Source organism: Pavona decussata, unplaced genomic scaffold, assembly GCF_977016875.1.
Source record: "Pavona decussata unplaced genomic scaffold, jaPavDecu1.1 SCAFFOLD_254, whole genome shotgun sequence".
NCBI classification, from domain to species: Eukaryota; Metazoa; Cnidaria; class Anthozoa; order Scleractinia; family Agariciidae; genus Pavona; species Pavona decussata.
Window position 1 is genome coordinate 6,374,807 of NW_028145657.1, and position 22,569 is coordinate 6,397,375.

The 22,569-nt window shown below is 38.1% G+C and overlaps 2 protein-coding genes across 6 annotated transcripts in view; both read right to left on the bottom strand.

Annotated features, from left to right (window-relative positions):
• The window catches only part of LOC146456824 (uncharacterized), a 71,098-nt gene extending 60,685 nt beyond the window's left edge, over positions 1-10,413 (bottom strand). For 2 of the 5 annotated variants that reach the window (XM_085092850.1, XM_085092851.1), the window contains exons 1-5: positions 10,280-10,413; positions 9,531-9,594; positions 4,370-5,552; positions 2,546-3,253; positions 1,933-2,124 (exon numbers count right to left, since the gene is read on the bottom strand). In XM_085092850.1, coding sequence (XP_084948976.1) covers positions 1,933-2,124; positions 2,546-3,253; positions 4,370-5,531 — 2,062 coding nt within the window. In that variant the 5' untranslated portion in view covers positions 5,532-5,552; positions 9,531-9,594; positions 10,280-10,413. Of the gene's footprint in view, positions 1-1,932; positions 2,125-2,545; positions 3,254-4,369; positions 5,553-7,340; positions 7,477-9,530; positions 9,595-10,279 lie in introns of those variants that run through there. The other 3 variants (XM_085092847.1, XM_085092848.1, XM_085092849.1) reach the window with 3 other exon arrangements.
• Positions 1-22,569, bottom strand: part of LOC146456825 (uncharacterized) — a 136,955-nt gene that overhangs the window by 57,994 nt on the left and 56,392 nt on the right. The gene's annotated exons all lie outside the window — the stretch shown is intronic.

A 22,569-nucleotide genomic window follows, 5' to 3' on the forward strand; every position in this document is an offset into this window, starting at 1 on the left:
ATCGAACTAAAGTTTATAGAACTGCCTATTCAGATATTGCATCAGTTTGTAAGAAAATTGATCCTCGAATTTTCCGCCCAGTGGCAACTGGAAGGTCCAGATAGTCGTGCTCAGCGGACTTGAGTTCCAACTCAATGAGAATGTTATATTTTAGAATTTTTTTTCTTCAGGTAAAGATACCAAAGCCTAAAATAACGTGTTGGGGTTTTTCCTTAATTCAACTGCGTTCAAAAGTTCATTCTTAAAACTGCGGAACATGCAGAGTGACACACGGATCCAAAGTGGCCTTTAAGGATAAAGTATATCGAAATATCAGATTCCCTTAGTTCTTTGCGTTGATTATAAAATTTTTCTGGCAATTGGCCAAATTTGACTGAAATCGGCCAAATCGCATTTGAATTGTAAATCTTGGTAGTGTCCCCTCCTAGTTTGAGAAAACAGCGCTTGCAAAGAAAATTCTTGCCACATAAACAAGTACCGCCCCCTGGTGCCTTAACGGACAATTATGCAAGGTACTTTTTTCTTCCGATTGTCTCCTGTCAAAAATTTCCCGCAATTTTGCACGCACTAGCTTTCCAGAGTAATCAGCTTCTTTGCCATTTCTTTGGATAGTTGCAGTGATTCTTGTATGTCGATTTTGTAGTCCGTCAGTAATCCTTACGGGAAAAACTAAACAGGGTAACCTAAACTCATCAAGTTAAGCTGTTGGGCCGAAGCAGAAGCGGCCATAGGCACAACTACAAGCACAAAGTACTGCGGAACCACCGGTCAACCACAGTGAACACATCGTGGTTATGGCAGTGGTAGAAATCGGTAAGCTTATTTCTAGTAACGTGTTTTCTGTTGTGTTCTTAAACGATTGTAACTCCTGATGAAAAGTCTTTTAATATTGCTGCTACCGTAGTTATGGCACGCAGAGGAAAAACTGCCAAGATTTATCATCTCTAGAATACTCCTTGATGAAGTTGTTGTGGGGGGGGGGGGGGGAGGGGGGGGCAGGAAGAATCTTTACTACCACTGTTGCTCGTGGGCCCACTCATTGATGGTCAAGCCAATTCATCCCGGCCTAAAGTCTCTCTCATCTGCATGTAGCACTGACACCAATGACATTTTAGTTCCAAAATTATTATTTGTGGGAAAGCACCTTACTATGAAATTTAAAGTGTACCTAACTCCCCAATTTTTTTTCTCTTTAATAAATTATTGAACCTGTTTGAAACTGCATATTGCGCTGTTTGGCGCCTTTTTCAACCAAATCTTGACTTTTTAAAGGCTTTAAAAATTACGAAATCTAGCCAACATCTGTCCCATGACCGAGCTAGCCGAAGGGGCATGAGTCCATTCCTTACTTGACGTCACAAACTGGTTTGCATTGTATTTTATCTCTGTGAAAATGCATGCAAAGCAGTTTGTGACGTCATGTAAGGAATAGACCCATGCCCTTTACAAGCTCGGTCATGGGACAGATGATGGCTAGATTTCGTAACTTTTAGAGCCTATAAAAAGTCAAAATTTGGTTGCAAAAAGGCTCAATGCGTTTTGAACAGGTGCAAAGATTTATTTAAGCGAGAAAAAAAAATTGGTGGGTAAGGAGCACTTTAACAAGAAAGGAACGCTCTCGTAATAAATGATTTCATCTTCAATATCTGTTCACAGGTCAGAGCATTTTTAATTATACCGCACAGTATTACCTGTGGGACTCTTTACCGCGCAGTGTCAATGTCTACTCCACTATCCAAGATATCAAGAGATACTATAGCAACAATTTTTAAATGGGACTTAATAAAGTAGAATTCTATTTTAGGCTGACTGGTATGGACACAGGGCCGGGATTTCTCAATAAATTATTATTACAAAATTATAAAAAAAATGTAAGGGAGAGGAGACAAACATTTTGGTTTCTTTAGCTCTTTTTATTTTATCTGTACTTACGGCGTCCATAATGTGGCCAAGCTTTGAAAACAAAAGAATTGCTTAGCAAAAAATGAGCAGTAAGTGACGCGGCCATCGTGCTGGCGAACGGTCTCCAAGCATCTGTTTTAGACTTCCTGCCGTCGGCAAAATCTGAGACGCCTTTAATGACAACCCACTCAACGTCTAAGTCAAGGGCTGCTGTATAAAGACCTGTAAAGACGTTTATTAGTTGCACATTTCTGTAATTATTTCTTTGTATAACGAACTTTAACACTGAGCAATCTGTTGCTAAGATACGTGCTATATTGGCCGTTGATTTACACACAAAAGGGTGGACACAATGTTTTCAGGGTAAATATTTTGGCCGAGAAGGCCAAAATTACCTGAAAATCGTCCGAAAACAGGAACAAACAACAGCGCACGCGCAATTTTAACTAATAAAATGGTCGCAGATCCTTGAAGGCTTTGTGTCCTTTGTATGGCAAAAACAAGTTGACTTTGAGTTGAGTTTTAGTGTGCATTGTTTCATGTGTTGCGTACCCGGACAGCTAGTAATCTTGATGGTCTAATAGGCAGTGTTCTCAAACAAATCATTGTAGAACACATTTTGAAGAAGAGTAAAACTACGTACCTTCGCCTTCCATTTCAATAGCAATTGCTTCAGGGAACCGCCGGATGAGCTCCTCTCGCCTTTCACTGTTGTCAACCACCTCTGGGCCGCTCAGAAACACGCCATCTCGGTGCACTTTGACCTCTAGTTTTCTAGAATCCTTCAGCGGTTCCTCCCAGTAATAACCAGCACTTCGTATAAGGACAGCAAGTTGGGTTTTCAAAGGAACGTCAACGCCACGTTGTCGAATATCACTCTCCGTAATTTTGATCGATGCATAGGTTATTAACCTGGCTGAAACCACCACGTCTCCCAATTTGACTTTTTTGTGGTTTAAACTACCACAAAAACCTACACTAAAGACAGCTTTGGGGCCTAAAATTTTGACTGCATTTGGTACAACAACTACAGAACCTTTAGGACCAGTGGAACCCTTGTTGCACTGGATTACAGCAATCTTGAGCTTCATTTCATCCTTACCCATATCCCCGAAGTAAACATACCCCAGAGACTTGTAATGACTCTTGAAGAAATCAGGATTCAGGTGGGAAAGGCAGCTTAACAATTCACATTCTTTCACCGTAAAAAGCAGAATATCAATCGGGAGTTGGACACTTGTCCAATGAACTGTTCTGTCGGGGAGTTCCTCAGTCTTCAACAGAGTAACGTTGTGCTCGGGTGCATCATTAGTGCTTTCTTCTAAGACACCGGGCGCAGGGTTGGCAGCTTCTGACATTTGTAAAAGAGCGTACCAAAATAGAAATAAACTAATCAGAAATCCTAATTATAGTTTTCACAACTGTATCTGAAGATGACAAAGCTTACTTAGTTTACAGTGAGTACGATCATGAGTGTCGATAAAGTGGTAAAAAACACACACACACACACACACACACAAACACACACAAGATATGCAGCAGAGGGGAGGTCTTAGCTTGGATAAGAACAATCTAGAATATCGGAGTGTGGGAGTGTTACGTTGCTTCTCATTGTTTCCAAACTTGCTTTGAACCTCATTATGGAAGCGAGGGTAAGTGCAAAATTTTTAATGTGAAAATTAGTTTTCATTCATATGCAAAAAGAAACTAATCTCCATATGAAAAGCCCTGTACTTAACTTCTATGATGAGATTCACAGCAACTTGGGATGGCCCATTCCTAAATCAAACGTCAAAGCGCACTACTTAGTATACCCTTCTGTGAGGGCCTGTAGTAGAGCCTCGGTTCAAAGTTAAAACTACACAGCATTTCTTGACGACCAACCCCAAACGCCACAAGCTAGCATTGTTTCATTAGCGTAGCATAGCATAGCATTATTTTTCATAAGCCTATTTGATGGAAACTTCTATGTTTAACCATCAAGGTTAAAAAAACAAAACAATTCCCTTGTGAGGTTCGGAACAAAATCACGAGTTAACTGAATCCCGTAAGTCTTTGAACACGCAAAAATAATCTTTCTACAAGCTAGACAGAAACGCACAAAATTGTTTTCTGCAGATTTTAAGAGATGAGGAAGGCTATCCTAATTTGCCCACTTTTATCAGATCTTTTAAGCTCTGCAGCTGATAATTTGCATAAGAACCATTTGGTTTCGGTTCCTTTTTTCTTTTTAGTCATATTTTGTGTTCATGTATACAAACGCGACCAACACCAGTTTAATTTGCCTTAATTATTCCGCTGTTATCCTAGCCAGCAACTTGACACGATTAGCCCAGAGTATTCGCGGGTTGCAATATATTCATTTTAAATGCAGTTTGCTAATTGTAACTTGCATGAACGTTTACACAAGTTATGTACTCAGTGTAATGCATGAATGAATGAATCAAAGGTAACAATAATTCTTTACCTCTGTGGATGCTTTTCATCTTTTCCACAAGATCCCTGCATTGGTCCTCCCACTTGTATTCCTGAGAATAATAATCACGCACATCCCTTGATTCATCAAGTCGAATCTTTCTTTTCTTTTTCCAGACCTTCTCCATTTCTTTCGCCCACTTCTCAGCATCATCAGAGTCAACCACAAACATTGAACCATGGGGAACCTTCTTCTTCAAGACTTCTCCTAATCCCGAGTTGTTACTCACAAGAATAGGCAGACCTGCTGAAAAGGCTTCCAGAGCAACGAGGCCAAACCCCTCGGTTCTCCACGGAAAAATGGCAAGATCCACCTCGACAAACAGCCGTTTTAAATGTTCCCTATTTTCAGGGATTTTTCTCACGCTCACTCGATATGACAGATTGTCGTATGCTTTCAAACGAGATGCTATCTCATCTCCTTTCTTGTTTTGCGCGTCAATGAAGATGAGAAATGCATCATTTAACTTGGCTACAGCACGAGCGGCGATGTCAAATCCCTTCAGAGAAAAATCTTCGGCATCACCTCGACCAAAAGCTAAGACTCCAAACTTTTTTCCGTCGGATTTCACCTGTTTTACACTCAAAAATTCACTGAAAATGCCTGGCGTAAAGACGAATACGTTTTGGACTTTCCCACAAAAGCGAAGATAAGAGCTGTAAGCCTCCGCCAGCTTTTGCCCAACTGCAACGACACAATCAGCGATCAAACAAAGTTCCACTTCATCTCGATGCTTCTTTTCCGCCTTTGAAATGGCTTCAGAATAACCCTTGAACATTCCAAGCTCCTCTGGGTTGGTGTGCACGAACTGAACCCACATACACTGACGACGTTCCCTTATAAATTGTGCTTGGCGACCGAGTGCTACTCCGTGTCCGATTACAAAGTCAATTTGAAGGTCATCTGGTGGAATGCAAAGCCAATCGAGTTCGTCAAAGCCAGGCATCCTTTTCGCCTGAACCAGAGTGACGTTGCTGTTCAGAGCTGCAGTCTTTTCATCGTGGTCGCATCGTGGGACAAAGACGGAGACATGTACGTCAGGATGTTTAGCTAGATGTATGGCGAACTCTCTAATGAAAGCGGACAGCGCCCCACGTTTTGATCCCCACTCTGACGCCAACAATAATACACCCATGTTTGTGGTACGTGCCATGGTTCTTGAAGGCAGCGAGACCTGTAAAAAATATATTAATAGCTGTGTATTTTTTTTTTAGCAATGACACAGGTATACTTTGGAAATAGAAAATCCGACATCTCCCAAAGAAATGAAACCTATGACCTTCCGATTACGAGTTCGGTTGCCCTACCACGGAGTCTTACATCTCAGTGGTACTGAGAACATCTGAAATGGTAACCGGCAGGCCGTAAGTTCAACCGGCCTGTGTCGAATCCCGTATCACTGACTGAAAGAATCGGAAAGAATACATCTATCATTTATTCACCACGCACAACTGACATGACATCACATCTCTTTTAGGAAAAAATATTATTTACGGTTTGCAGTGCGAAGTAGTGAAACATGGAAAACGAGTAAAAATTGGTAAGGTATCCTACAGTGGCTCCTGGCACAATTTGATTTGAAGTTCACACCAAACGGTAAACAACAAAATTGTTAACCATGTGGTATCTTTTTTCGTGTGACCATAAATTTGAGGTTCAATTCACGCATGATATCACAAAACGAGGACAAATGAATTTCTAATCCGGAAACGTGTCCTACCAAATAGAACTTGCACATAAACGAAACTTCTTCTACTTCTTTCATACAAACAGGGACACTCAACGATAACAGTTGGGATCATGTTCCCTTTTACTGATTTAATACATATTTGTCTACGCTTATACAGTTTGATATGTTCGGATGAATAAGTCTCAGAAAGTTTAAGGGGGCGGAATTCCCCACCCCCCCCCCCCCCCCCGAATTTACTAGCTGTTGTTGGCTTTATTACTAAAATGTTAGCTGACAATTACAGCTAATTGAGGCGTTCTGAACAAGTATCCACGTCGCCTAAATGAACCGGCGTGTAACAACTCCCGTATAAAATATAGAAAGCTGTGTCTGAACTAAAAGCCACAGGATAAACACAGATGGAAGAAAAGCCTGAAAAGCTTACACACGATGCGCATACAACCGGAACTGTATGGTTCGTATATGATCGTAAAATACGACAACTATAAGATCTGCGAATTAGTAAATAGGAAATTTTGTCTGAGAGGGATTCGAGAACAATGGGACTGCGATGTTAAGAGAAGAATTTGGTAGTGAAAGAATGCGTGTATATCTGATGCGTATGGAGTACTGAATAACGAGAAGAATAAACGGATTTCTCTACCATGCTGATGAAAAGGTAACATGTCCATAGTTCTTAGCCTCGGTTTCTTAACTTGTAAACGAAAATGACGGACGGTTACTGTCCCAATAGCGCCCGTAAAAATGCTTTTTTTTTTTTAATTTTTAAAACTTCCTTCCTGACAGCGACATCCTGTAGTCACGCTCGTAGGCAAAGCAGAGAATTTTACTATATTTTTTAAAATAACAGGAATTGGAATTGCCCTTTCTACAGCTAAAACTTCAAATCGTAGTGAGTGTTCTGAGTGAACATAGTGAGTCAAACTTTGGACGAGTGTAAATTGAACTGGGCCCCGCGCTTAGACGCAGTACCTCTCGTGCCGGCCATATCTCGGCAAATAATTTATGCAGTTGTTTGGCCGTCTGATTATATTATATGGCGTCTAAATCGCTTTTTTCAGACAGATTCTTATTAAGTGCGTTGAAATGTCAAGGCAATGCAGAGATTGCCCCTTAATACAAATGGGGGAAGAAAAAATGTGTCAGAGAGCAATTTCTTGACGACAACCTTCGGGAAAGCTGAAACACTTGACTAAGATTGTCTTCAAAACTATTCATTCCAAGATAAATATTAAGGCTGCATTTGCTTGCAAAAGCACAATATGATCTTACCTCGATTAGTCAGGCAAGGCTCTGAAGATACCAAATGATGTACTTTAGAGGAAGAAGAAATGAACTCAAAACACCTAAGTACTATTTTTCCCAGCGAGAAACGTACGTAATGAGAAGTGGAGTAATTAGCATTGCGTCGTTGAATACAAGTAAACAGGAACACGTTAGACCTTTTACCCTTCAGCAGTGGCGCTATAACACAAAGAACCATTAAGACTGTGGCGTTACTAGTTTGAAGTCACGAATGGCATAATGGACTCTGTTCCACATCCACAGTGATTGATTTCAAGTTCAAGTCAACTGTTTTGGGTCAGCAAACTAGTCTCTAACGATACCTGTAAGATTACCTCTTATTAAGCTGGACGCAGGTGTTCATATAATCGCTGAAGCGAAAGAGAATGTCATTTTCTAGGCCGTTAATTTAAAGGTAAGTCTTTCAATGTTATGACTGTGATCATCAAGTGTCCTAAAACAAACCAAATCACTGCAAGCACTGTGTCGCTGCAATTGAAAATTTTCAAACAACTTAATTGGTGTGTACAAGACAGCGAAAGGTGATAAGCTTTCCAAAAGCCTTGCTTTTGAGATCCGAAAACTGAATAAGCTCGAGACAGACGCCGGTAGTATCAGCCTTAAATAGGCAGAATTCAATCTTTGGGCACTATACTTCACAAAGTAGCATACAATAACGCCAATGATCTGTCATGAGGCCGGTAGACTACGCTTTGATGTCTTAATGATAATAAATTATTAAAAATTTAATTACGACTTGTGAACGGGAAAAAAGCGATAAATTGTAACATATTTAATTCAGCATTTGTTTTGTTTCGTAAAGTTCAGTAAGCCTTGCTTGCCCGAGGGTAGGAAAGTAGCTATTTTTTTTTTCACAAGGACCTTATTATCGGTGTCGAGGGAACAATTTCATGCGAAGTGTTACTTTCGATCTCTAAGTATAGTGTACTGCTTTTCCTCTAGTGTATGTCTCTTCAATATATTGTATATTTCTTTTTGTCTTTCACTGCCCGCCTCGATTATCCTTCGCTACTTGCGGTCCAGTGTAATTAGCTAAAAGTTAATCATGATAAACACAATAAAGAAGTTTGTTTTTGACACGGTGTGTGTATCTAGTAGGCTCCGGAGGTCAATTGCACAACTGATGTGTAACAATATTATCTGCAGAGAGGTCAACTGAAGGCAGGAAAAATATCTTTTGTTGCAGGAACTTCCCAAATAATCCCTTTTGTCACTGTCCTTAGCGTGGAGTGGATTTTGAATGGTTTTCGTTCTTGTCCTTACACAGTATTGTTAAAATGCCCGGTCCGATGAAATTGGACAAAACTTAGATGGTAAAATTTCTTTTTTATCACAAAAGCCACTGCTCAACAATACAACAGAATCGAACGGCAGCGTTTTTAGTTCACTTGCGCCCGCGAACGAATATGCGCAGAAAAAATTGCGCAGAACGTTTTTCCGCTCTGAAGTGGGTAAGCTGAATAACACAGAAAGGAACAAAACTGATGGGAGTCGCGTGACACGAGATAGCAAGCGGTGTGCTCTTGACTGTCATGAAAATTCAAATACATGTAAGATAGAGCCATAATGTGTTCTCCCCTTGCTTCCTACGTGAGCATCCTCCAGCAACGAATTCGTACGCGCATCAATTTTAAGAAAAGCATAATAAAGTATATACCAATAGAAAGCTTAATTAATCACGTTAATGTAGTGTTGCCGAGATAAAAAAATATTATTTAAACTAAAGGTCACATATAGTTTTGTTGGTTTTCGATAGTTGAGAGTCGAGGTATGTTTAACACGAGAATGGAGCAAGAACTACACAACGAATTTGTCTTTATCATCGTACACGATTCAAGACTTATTTGCACTTGAACTTCCTGTAAGCTGGTCGATTTTTTAAATAAAGCATCATTTGTTCGACTGACACATAATTGTGCCCGGTTCATACTGATGCAACTTGCCTACAAGCTTTGCTTAGCTTTCAAAGACGCAAGGAAACCCATTGCTTCTGGAAAAAAAAACCCAGGCATAATTCCGCACCAAGTAAAGGTTTATATTGCTCTTGTAAGTGTATATGTAAGCATATGTAAACAGAAACTCTACAAAGTACAACTGCGACCAACGATTTCTGTCTCCTTATTTGAGAGATCGGTATAGCAAAGGTCTACTTCTTACCTGCACAAGGCGACAAAAATGTGACGTCCCTTCACGTTCCTTTCTACTTTAAAGTAGAGGCAACCTAAAATTACCATTATATCGATCAGACACGCAAACATCCATGATTTCACATTGTCAAAGAAGCATTGTTTTGCCTCGAGCGTTTTGTATCTTACTTAAAATTATCCACTGAAAGTCCACAGCCTGACTAAATGTGATAGTGCTACTTCATCATTGAAACTGATACAGAGAAAGATAGATCGATTAAAGACAGCACATCAAACGACGGCTTGTTAGGCTTTCTAAACAAGAGAAAGCGGAAACGCTTTAAAGTAATTTAGTGAGCTATTCACGCCATTTGAGTCGCTTAATATAAGTTTAGCCTCAATGTATGGTGTTCTTTCATTCATGACCGTTGCTTGATAGATTAAGGACGATCAAATTATTCAAGACATCCAAACTTGTCATATATCCCGCGCGCCGTCCGTTGTAAAAAGTTGTTCAATGGCTTTGTTAACAGTAATGGCGTCTACTAATTCTTGTAGCGCCTTTAACGCACGGTAAAATATCAAGGCACGGTAGACCTTGCTGCAAAATTTCAAATCACAGCGAAAATGTATTAGGTACGGTTCATGAGAAGTAAGGCGTTTTTAAAATTAAACAATGATTCAACTGGTTCTGATCGATCGCCCAACATGTTCGACAGACATACAGACCCACGAGACACCGTTAACTAACCCAAAATGCCTCAAAATAAATTACAATACCTTTAGTTCGATTCCATTGTCAAAATTCGTCAAGACTTCAGTGATGATAGGAATGGAAGCAAGAGTGTGGTCGCATTTTTCTTAGCGATGTGTGTATGTCGAATACTAGATGACGGAGGAAACAAAAACTCGCGTGACACGAAATATCACGTGATGTCCGATACAATAGCTTATTTACACTGCTGTCACTCTTAGTTGTCACTAAAATTCAAATAAGGAAGGAATACTTCCTTCCTTCTTGAACTTCGATACTACATTCAAGAACGAATTCATTTGCACGCAAAATTCAAGAAAACTCTTATAAACTATACATCAGTAGAAAGTTCAATTAATGCAGCTTCAGATAACATATTTTTTTTACGATTTGCCTTTATGAAGTGGCAGGAGCCACGAAACTCACAAACAACCAAGGGCTCTTATATGTATATATCTTTTTTTTATTGTTAGTATTAGGTACCAGATAGCACGATAAGAGCAGAACTTAAAGGGTGTTATTTAAAAAGCAGTAATATACATATTTAGGCTAAGCTAAAAGCGGAGCTCCACGATTATGATATCATTGCATTCTGTCATTGTTATGTGCGGTTGAGCATTTCTGTATGAAACCCATGCACTACAAATATTAAATATTATTATTATTATTATTATTATTAATATTATTATTATTATTATTATTATTATTATTATTATTATTATAATTATTATCATTATTATTATCATTATTATTATTATTATAATTATTATCATTATTATTATTATTATTATTATTATTATTATTATTATTATTATTATTATTATTATTAATGACATATAATTTTTTATAATTACATACAAGGCGGTTTATTGCATCACCTGTCCGGGCCTACTCAATCAATACTATAGAAAGTCGAGGTATCATCGCAGGATATGCCATCCAACAGGGTAAATTAACTCGCAATTTCTTCTGCTGTTAGTTCAGTTTCGGAAGTGGTACAAAGTAAGCTTACTGAAACCGATATGGTGCAACCTATTAACATGCAGTTTCCATTTTCTTCCAGTTATCAAGAGTAAAACATTTCTAAGGATTTTTCTATGTTGAAAATATGCGTTAAAATGCTTTGAAATAAATAAATCTGCCAAAGTTAATGCATTTCTACACACTCCTCATTTTCCATACTCTGCATATTCCATACCTCGTACTCCGCACTCCGCACTCCAAACTCCGCTTTCCCTATTTTCCACCCAACCGCTAACAATGTGTAGCGACCGCACACTAGTGCGAAGCAATCAACCTATGACTGTCGGCATAATGCTATTGGACAAGAAAGGAGGTGTGCGAGGAGGTGTGACAAAAAGGCCTGGTCACTGAGCAATGGGAAATGTCCTAATGTTGCACAAACGTTTTGTGATGTTTGCTGAGATCGCCAAATTACGGTGCTGTTAGTATTGGAGTGGAGGCTTATCTTCAACATTCCGGCGTTTTGGAGTTTTAAATACTACCAAGGTAGACAAATTTACCAATGAAAGAGATTCGTTACCTTACTGAGGGCCATTACGCTCGAAGTGTCAACGCTTTATCAAGTCTGTTGATAAACTAAACATTCCTTTCTGCTCTCTACCCACCAAGCACCATAGTTTCTTTAGAAACTAACCACTATCCATGTGTAGCGTAATGTTTCGTAACTTTCTCCCGTGGAATTAGCTCGAGAAACAAAATACGGATTTCTGCACAAACCGAAAAACAATAATTAAGGAAGGACTTAAAGTAAACGTCATCAGTTACCGCACTTTACATGGCTTTAATGGAAATATCTCGTTCACGTTTCAAGCGATCCAAAAACTCTATGTTAATCCCGTAAATCTATGTTGTGGGGTGTTTTGTGAATTTTGAGGTGATTTTTGGGTATATTTGGGAGGAGATAGTTTATCTAGAAGGATTGGTAAAATTAAGAGAAATAGGAAATATTGAAGAATTAGTGAAGTTTTAAAATAAGAATTTGTAGTTAATAACTAATAAACGGATACCAAGTTAGTCCACTAGCAGCCTGGGGTGCTCTTGCGTGGGTATCAACTGTCTGTTAGTGTTCCAAAAATCATTTTCTTTCTTCTATCCCTTCTTAAAACCACTTCAAATTTCATTCAAATTTAGGTTAAGTCCCCCCTTAAAATGTACGTATACACTCGTTTCTTTTTATAAGCCCTTATCCCAGGCTGAATATTCTTATTTTTCTGCAGATGTTAGACTAAAAATGTTCCTGTGATCTCAGATTTTAGTCTATGACCAGGTGACATTTCTGTTTTAGAATATATTTGGGTATCAATTAAGCCATTCCATTTAATATTCGCGCACCTGCCCGCCCCCCATTGAAGTCTTTTGTGTCTACCCCGGTCAGGAATAACTTTTGCAGACCCCTTCTGACACATTCCCCCGTAGGAAAAAATAATGGTTTAAAGATACCGACATAAGTGCCCTATCAGAAATTACTCTTGAATATCCCCTCCCTCCCTCTCAGATTTTCCAGTCCCTCGATGGGGTGGGGGGGGGGGGGGGGGGTTGCAGATATTAAATGGAATGGCCCGTTATTACTAGCGTTTTGGTGCCTGTTGAAAGATCAAACTGTCATTAGCATCGAACATTTGGCTTGTGCAGGTTTCTATAATTTTATTGGCTAGTTTAGCCGTTTAGAGAAAGGAAGAGTTTTATACAGTTTTGTTAAAAACATGTAATTGTATTGTATTTTCTTATTTTCGTATTTGATAATTGTATTGTACTTTTTTTTTTATTCAGTATTTTATGGTGTAATGAAATTTATTTCCTGTAATTGTAAAGCGCGATTGGACATTGCTGGAAATCGCGCTATACAAATAAAATATTACTATTATTATTTACAAATTTTCAATACACAAAATTATATTCTTTGCAAAATCTCAGCCCTGGGTTTATTGTTAAAACATTCTTAAAATTTCGCAAATCTCAGCCTCGGTATTCTTATAAAATAGATTGCTATAAAAAGAAAAAGAGTATATACACCACTATTACACTTGCCCTCTTCCACGAGCGACAAGAAAGCAATATTATGCAATTGTATTATTATTATTATTATTATTATTATTATTATTATTATTATTATTATTATTATTATTATTATTATTATTATTATTAGTATTATTATCATAATTTACAACAGTACTAACAGTAATATTTAAAAAAAAGGATGTTCTCCACCATTATGATTGTCAACAGAGCACTGTACAAAAGAAATAAACTTAAATAATAACATAGGGTTCCCAGTCCCCCATGGCATTTTTAAAGATTTCTTTTCAGACCTTGCCACGTATTAGCCGCTCTTGAAGGCGGGGGTATCATGAAGGCACCAACTTCACTCATTGTTGCTGGGCTGATGCACACCAACTAAGGTTGAGTTTCATTGACTGGATTTCGGAATAAGAATAAGTGGAATAGCTAATAAATTTCTCTTTTCAAGTAAATTTAGGATCACATTCCTGCAAATTTTTGCTGACTCATGATAATTTAAGAGCGATTTTGTAATCCAGTAATTCCAAAAACCTCTTATGAAGGATTTCTTGACATCAATGTACAATGTAGGTACTGTATTCTTATTCCAGAATAGGGTCAGTCAAATGCACCCTAAGTTTAGAAGATTTAATTGTAACTACTTTATATTTACTGAACGGTTCCAATCTTAATTTTATACTGCCTGAAATTGAAAACAGCTATACAGGAAATATCATTAGTGACAGCAAAAGCAATAAATACCACAGTAAAAGAACTTAACCCTTTTTGTTTCCTTGAGGACTTTTAAAAATCCTAGGTATGAATTCTTGCATCTCAGTGGTATGTTGTTGTTGGATATACAAATTGTAACAGAAATAGATGCTACAAAACAAAACAAAAAAAAATGCATGAGCGTGTGCCTGTCTTCAGTAAATGCCACTTTTGTCATTGGAATTGAACTACTACTACTACTACTACTACTACTACCACCACCATCACCTATACCACCACTACTACGACGACTACTACTACTACTACTACTACTACTGCTACTACTACTACTACTACTACTACTACTACTACTACTACTACTACTACTACATATAATAATAATAATATATATATTTAGCCAAGCCTAAAAGCGGAGCTCCACAATTCCTTTTAAATAGCATTTACATACATGCTACTCTGCTTATTGTATAAACGTAATACCGTTACAAATTCTTCATCCTGTCTTGAGTTATATATATCTTAAGTGCATATAAAGCACACTTTTTACGGGTCAGCGGAAAATGTTTTGAGCCATAAGCTGTTCTTGTTGATCGTGCGAGATCACATTGCTGAATTCCGATGACGTTCGAGACCATAAAACACTTGTGGGTGAAACAATTACGCTCTCTCTCATACATTTCTCCTGTGGAAACTTTTAATGTATTTGTGTAACGTTTGAAATGCGTACAATGAAGAAAATTTGGCTACCAAGTAATGTTAATCTCGCACGTTCAATTTGGCCGTGCGGATAAAAAAAAATTTTGTTACAAAAATGTATTACTCTGTAAATATTCCTCGTACAGAAATATTTATAGTCTCATAATAAACATTACAAGAATAGAAATAAAGGAAAAAAATGTCTGGTTATGGTTCGAAATATTTTAACGTTTACTTTAAAATTAGGGCGTACTGTTTACAAATATGCGCTGGGAATGAATTACACAAGTCGAGCACAAAATGTTCAAAACAATGAATGACTCTACGAATATTTCTCCTAAAGAAATAATTCTGACTAGTCTCTAACTAAAATTTAAGAAAAAAATACAGGAAAAATAATGTTTGGTTGTGGCCTGGAGCGTGTTTATAAAACTTGTGCACCGTGAATTGCGAACGAATTACACAAGTCCAGCACAAAATGTTCAAAATTTTCGCGATCCTGGGGATTTTTCATTGCGCTGAGACGACGTTATTTTACGACTGAATGTCGTCTCAAAATGACGGTTTTTGATTGGCTCAAAAACTGTCATGTAAGCATGACAGCACGGCACTTAAATGAGTTCGGCGCGCACAGATCAAAATTTTACTTCTGTGGATGAACATGCGACGTTGGATGGTGTTGTTTATTTCTTTTCATTTGAGTTTAAAAAAGCTTCTGACACTGTTCAAGGACCACTTATAATATTATTTTTTGTGGTGAACATGTACCATGGTACAGCGGATACAACTTTTTACTTGAAGGTAAGCGAAAAAGAGTGATTATAAATTCGAAGAGAAATTTACTTAAAAGAGTTTCTTAGGTGTGAAAGCGGCCAAGGTAAATAACAATGAGTTTAACTTCCAATAAATTATGGCATTTTCAAAGCAAAAGGATCTGTTTCTTTTCTGATGTCTCTTATCTTTAAAAAAAAAAATGCGCCAAGAGCGCTGCTGCGTTCTCTTTCATGGCTCAAGTTTGTCAATTTGATCTTCTTGTCGTAGCGCCGAACGGCAGACTCGGTAATTTTTACAGTATTCTTCACCGCTTGTTTTCTTTCAAATTTCGAAATCTCCATGGCATCTAAACTAGGATAACAATGCTCTGTTTTCGTTATTGGATGCTAGTATGGTTGCCCTTTTTATTCTTGCTTCTGGTTGTGAGGTTTATTCATCGCTGTTTTCATGTTGTTGTTTTTGTCTCAGCGGTAACAAATTTTCAATAAAATTTGCTGGTAAAATGTTTAAACCTACTAGCCCGTCTATTTCTCTTACAGAAATAGTTCTAATCTCTAAGTAAACGTTAACAAACGGAGAATACAGAAAAAAGTAATATTTGGTTGTGGCCCGAGATATTTCAGTGAGCGCTTAAAATTAGAGCGTGTTTTATGCGCTGTGAATTGCGAATGAATTACGTACACAAGTCCAGCACAAAATGTTCAAAACAATTCATAACTCTGTGAATATTTCTCGTACCGAAATAATTATAGTCTCTAAGTACACGTTAACAAACGGAAAATACAGGAAAAATAATGCTTAGTTGTGGCCTGAAATATTTCAGTGAGCGCTTTCATTTAAAATTAGAGCATGTTTACAAAACTTATGCGCTGCGAATGGCGAATTAACTGGAGAAGCCCAACACAAAATGTTCAACACAATTCATAACTCTATGAATATTTTCTTACAGAAATAATTCTAGTCTCTAAGTAAACTTTAACAAACGGAGAATACAGGAAAAATAATTTTTGGTTGTGGTCCTAAATATTTCTATGAGAGCTTAAAATTAGGGCGTATTTACAAAACTTATGCGCTGAGAATGGCGAATGAATTAGAGAGGTCCAACACAAAATGTTCAAAACAATTCATAACTCTGTGAATATTTCTCTCACGGAAATAATTCTAATATCTAAGTAAACATTAACAAACGGAGAATACAGGAATAATAATGTTTGGTTGTGGCCCGAAATATTTCAGCGAGCGCTTAAAACTAGAGCATTTTACAAAACCTATGCGATGCGAATGGCAAATGAATTAGAGAAGTCCAACACAAAATGTTCAAAACAACACATAACTCTGTAAATATTTCTCATACACAAATAATTCAAGTCTTTAGGTAAACGTTAACAAAAGGAGAATACAGGAAAAATAATGTTTGGTTGTAGTCCGAAATATTTAAACGTTTAATGCGTATTTACAAATGTGCCCTGCAAATGAATTACACAAGTCCAACACAAAACATAACTCTGTGAATAGCTCTGCGAATGTTTAAAATTAATTTATCCACGAATATTTGTCGTATGGCAACAATTTAAGTTTTTGTGCATAATTTGAAGTATGTTAAATATGGAAAATTACCGACAGTTGCCTGCAAAAATGAATTTAATTTCTATGCGACTTGCGAGTTGCTTACTCACCCAGCTCACCACATGTTTGTTTCAACTGACATTTCGCCTGTTTGTTCGTCGGTCTTGGGTTTCAAATTTGCTTATTAGTCGCCTGCTTTCTCGACATATGTAGTTTGACAACATATTCAACGAATACAATAAGTTAGTGTTCTTTAAAATTCTCGTTTGTTTTTCTTAATTAAAGAAGTAGGCCACCCAACGTCCGCTGAAAAAACGCGGGTTGTCGCACAAGTTGAGTGTGACATCTCACGGTGGCTTACATAAAGGGGCGGACGTACGTACGTACGCCGGACGGACACCAAAATTTTTCGAATACATGGGTTTACCAAAATCCCTTATCAATGGGGCCTTCAGCGCGCGGAGCTCCGATAATAATAACTAGAAATACGTGACTCGCAAAACCTCGCGAAGCGGGGGCTGGGTGGAAAGCCCTCTTTACTCGTATTGTAGCATCAAACGAGGAGATTAAGAGGCGCATAAGAATTTTTTTTTGATGAGCATGGTGTTTTCGTAGTTCCACGGGCTAGTTTGCGGTTGAAAATCTATTTCTGACGCGACGTAATGTACAACGGGCGTGCAGCGCTGTCGTGTTCGATGAATTTATTTCCCACGGAAAATTATTGACCGCGGCCACAAAACGTGTAATTTCTTTAATGTACTCTTTCACAAAAAAGATTTCTAAAAGAAAGGGAAAAGATTCTGGAGAGATAGTTCTGTGTCCAGTGAATATTGATGAACATTGCAGTTGAAATTTGATCATGCACGCATATTTTTTTCCATGTATGCAAATTTTGCTCCAGACAACGCCAGACAGTCTGACGTCATTGTGCGGACACCTTCAAAGATATAAACATATATAGACATATATAAATATATTTTTCGCTCGAATTCGCGCGGCTTAGCTCCGCTCGGGCCGGCTCGGCCCGACAAATTTATTAACCTCGCTTCGCGAGGAATAATAATAATAATAATAATAATAATAATAATAATAATAATAATAATAATGATGATGATGATGATGTTCCAATCAAAATTGATATTTACAAGTTAAATTTAGAAAAAAGAACTGATAAAACCTATTTACAATTCATTTTGATTAAAGAGACTATTTCCAAGCACAAGAGAGCTGTTTTCAAGTACTTACTGCAATCTTCCCAGCAAGTGTACGGGCATGACTTTGTCCATGTCCATGTCACAGGCAGATAGGCAAGGTCGCTGACGACCGACGAATACCCGCTCTTTTCCCAAGATCAGCTCTGCTTCGCTAATATCGCCGCAATTTGATGAGTAACAGCTCGCCATATGCCAATATATTTGAGTTGCTCCCAGAAGGCAAAACAATGCTCTACTTGTTCTGGCTGGATTTGTAATGAGTCTGTAATTTCTTTCATGCAGGGAACAATTGGAAGGAATAGCAGATTAAGTTTCGGAATCTGCTATGAGGGTTTTGACAAAATATTCAAATCAAAACACCTCTGGGTTTTAATTAAATATGACTGAAATGAACAACGGAGTCTTGATACCGTATTTATTCGATTAACCACCCTGGGTGGTTATTCGAGAGTGGGCGCTTATAATTTTCCTAACATTTTCAGAAAGCGAGGACATTTTGAAAGAATTGCAAAACAAGGCATAACAATTTAATTTCCTTGGAACACAACTGACGCTCCTCTTACTTCGGGATCGGATAGCGCTAGTACGGAAATGTGCTTTTGTTTTATTGGGAGGGGTTGGGTTGGGCGCTTTTATATTCGAGGGTGCGCTTATAAACTTTTTGGGCTTTCAGGGTGGGCGAGTATTCGAGGTGGGCGCTTATTCGAAGGTACGTTGATAAATAAACACTGCGTCACAAAACGTAAAAAAACCAGTTCACACACTATAAGAGGGTGAAAAGAACTTTTTCCCCAGCTAATTCTTTGTCTTGGAGAGAATTTTTAATTATCGACTGATTTTATTCAGACACAAAAGAAACGTAACGTAGAATGAATATTGAATAATTTATATACCTTGAAAATAAACAACACTGTTTCTATAGCATATCGTGGAAAAGAAAAATAGCTCAAGAGCTTTCATTTAAAATACCAATAAAAGGATAGATCTTTTATAAAATATGGCTAAATGGCCAGAAATATTTCCCTAATGATTATTATTTCTAAAGGAGTTCGGATCAGAAATGTGTCTATTGGTCTGACGGCTTTATGTTTAGTTTCGATTGAAATCCGAGAAGATAAGGGATATCGCAGAGATCTGTACGGCACGCAGCGTAAAGTGCCCACAAATTTTATTCCATACATTAGTAGGTTGGTGTTAGCGCTTTTGAGTGAAAATAGACTTGACCCTAAGTCAGGTCCCACTTTTGCGAAAATAGGCTTTAACTACATGTATGTCACGTTTAATGCATTCTGGCCCCAGTTTTTCAAAGGCCGGATAACTTTATCCGCTGGATAAGGCACTATACAGGGTCTAAAATATACTTCACGTTAAACGTTGTCCAAGGTTTTCGTACACTCCCAAACTTAACTCTGGTTATAGTGTGCATATTCGCTTGTACAAGAGAAAATACTGAAATCTTTGCACAGATTGAAACTGTTGGATAGTGACTTATCCACTCAGTGGATAAAGTTATCTGGCCTTTGAACAACTGGCCCCAGAAGTTTAGGAGGGGGTATATTAAAAAATTGTAACTCAGTCAAAATTTCACAGAAAACAAACGTTGAACCTTGAAATTGTTATTGACAAATGGAATTTCAATACGTAAACTATTCAAGTTGTTTGAGCAAGGAATGACGTTTTGACAGCACCGGCTATGTAAAGATAAACTGTAGAGTCCCCGAAGGTAAATTGGGTAGCTCTGAGGTCACCTTGTAAACCGTCTCGCCAATAGAGAAAAAGATCGCATTGAGCTCAGTAAATGTTATACTTGTTTATGGGATATATTGATTAATGTTCGTGAAAAGAATCAGCGAAATCGGTGAAGAGTCGAAATTTGCCTAATCTGTTCTAACGCGGACAGCCTCTTTAATTACTCAGCGTGTTTTTGTTTATTAATATCGATTATTATTAGCGCACTTTTACTTCTTCCATCATTACTTTATTTTCAACGCATTTTCGATTGTTTTTTTTCAGCGCAGTTTTCGATTGTTTTTACGATCAATTTTTGGCGCATTTTTCGATTAATTAATCGTAATTTTTTTACTTTTAAATTGATCGAAAAAATGCTTTAAAAACCTTAACTTCTAAACTAATCGCGTTAAGATTCCGGCCTAATATATTTAATCAAGATCCACATATACATCGAGATTATGATAGGCTTGTATGAAGTACTATTTCACATGGTTTGCTTTGTTACCTAACTCCATAACAATCGCACTGTACTGGCAGTGAAACGAAATGTCGCATATGATACCGAACTTCGACTGAGCAGTTTTTCTAGTTATTTCTGAGACAGTATTTTATAAATATTGACGGGCCTGTGCGACTCTAACGTACGTGTTTTAGCCGTTTTTAGAGTTCTGCTTTCGCGATTATATCTTTAAGAGAACTAGGCTCTTTTGGATGAAATAAGACGAGGTTCTGTGTACACTTCTCTGAGCAATGGCTGTCGTAATCTATTAAATGCCAGTTTTCCACAGTGTCCAGGAATGTAGTTTCTGTTTCAGAAATTTCAGCCGTGAATTTGATGGTTAAGGGTGGTGATTGTTGGTTTGTTCAATGAACTGTTTTAACTCCTCTCTGCTGATATCCTAGAGGGAGAAGATATCGTCTATACATCGTTTCCAAACGAGCGGTTTGAATGTGCTTCGGCTAAGGGGTTCTGTTTCAACTTTGCCCATAATAATATTGGCGAAAGCGACTGCCATTTTTGTTCCCATGGCAGTTCCGTGTGTTTGTAGGTAATTTTTACCACAGAACTGGAATGAGTTTTCTTGCAGTATTAGGCCCAGCGCTTTTCCCAAGAACCGCGTGGGGATAGGAGGTTTAGATGTGAAGACGTCACTGCGGCTCATGTGCGTGGACAAAATGAAAATTCAGCGGTGTTAACATCCAGCGGTGTCAACATATATCACTAGATACGTCATACAAGCCTATGATAATCTCGATGTTTAAGCGAATCCGGATACGAGGAATTTTGACGCGTGTCATTTATCTGTAATTTTCGGTTTAAAAAATTGGTCCCTTACTGTGTACATGGGAATGTTGTCATCTTAAAACGTACCTTGATGTAGGTATGCGAAGTCTAAAATGTGCCTAACAGGGGAAATCCACGGGAAGCCTTTGGCACGCAACAAACCACACACAACCCCTCCCGGCTAAGTGCAGTTCTGTACCAGCAAGCCGTGCTTGGCGTGACAGCAATCTTGAAACGTCTCTTGAGAATATTAATTGACTTTTGTATTATTAATTTTTTTATAAGATTTGACTTCTCGATTTTTTCAACTCGTTACTTACGAGTTGGCTTTTATTGAATTAAAGCTGACTGAAAGAAACAAGTTATTGTTTTGCCGAGAACGGAAACATTTTTTACGCACGTGTCTTATCGTCCCGTGCCGGTCTCATTACCGGCACGGCACGGCACGGCACGAAACGGCTGGCTGGTACAGAACTGCACTTAGCCGGGAGGGCGTGTGTGTGTTTTGTTGCGTACCAAAGGCCTCCCGTGGATTTCCCCTGTTGAGCACATTTTAGTACTCGTGCCTAGGTTTGACCGTGAGTTTGCAACAACATTCCAGGGACACGGCTCGGTCGGCGGCAAAAATAGCACCCGATTTGAAATTAACTTTGTTTTCAACGAAGGTCTGTGTCTCAATGAATAAACTTCTCCAAAAATCAGCTGCCCAGAAATGACCGCACAACATCCTTCTTGTCATAAGGTGGGGCAAGTAAGCGAATAAATAGGGTAAATTTTAGCGAGGTTTTCGAAGTGCTCTCCTCAAATGACGGGTCAAATTTCAAACAAATTCGACTTTTAGTTTCCAACCTTGCCATTAACATAATACAGTGATGCAACGTTTACCAACCGCCGAGGGATAAACCGCTCAAAACGGCATTTGGAAGCACTGAGAAGCATTGGAAACACAGCAAAAGACACCGGGTGAGCTTTTTCAGACTTTATTATATTTTTTGTGGGAATATTGGTCTCTAAATTTTGATTTAATTTTAACGCCATACAAACTCTTGTATCACGCGTGCATGGTAACCTGTGTTACAAACACTTTGGTGACCTGTGCGTAAAGCAAACAACTAGTAAAATTGCATTAGTTGTATCATTAAAATACTAATCTACTACTAAATTAAATTTAACAACAGCAAAAAATAGAAACAATAACAAAATTAAGTGCCTGCTTTCCATGAATGCCGTGTGAATTAGTTAACTTGCATTATCAAAGAGGAAACCCCTACATCCAGGTTTAAAACTAGCAAGATAT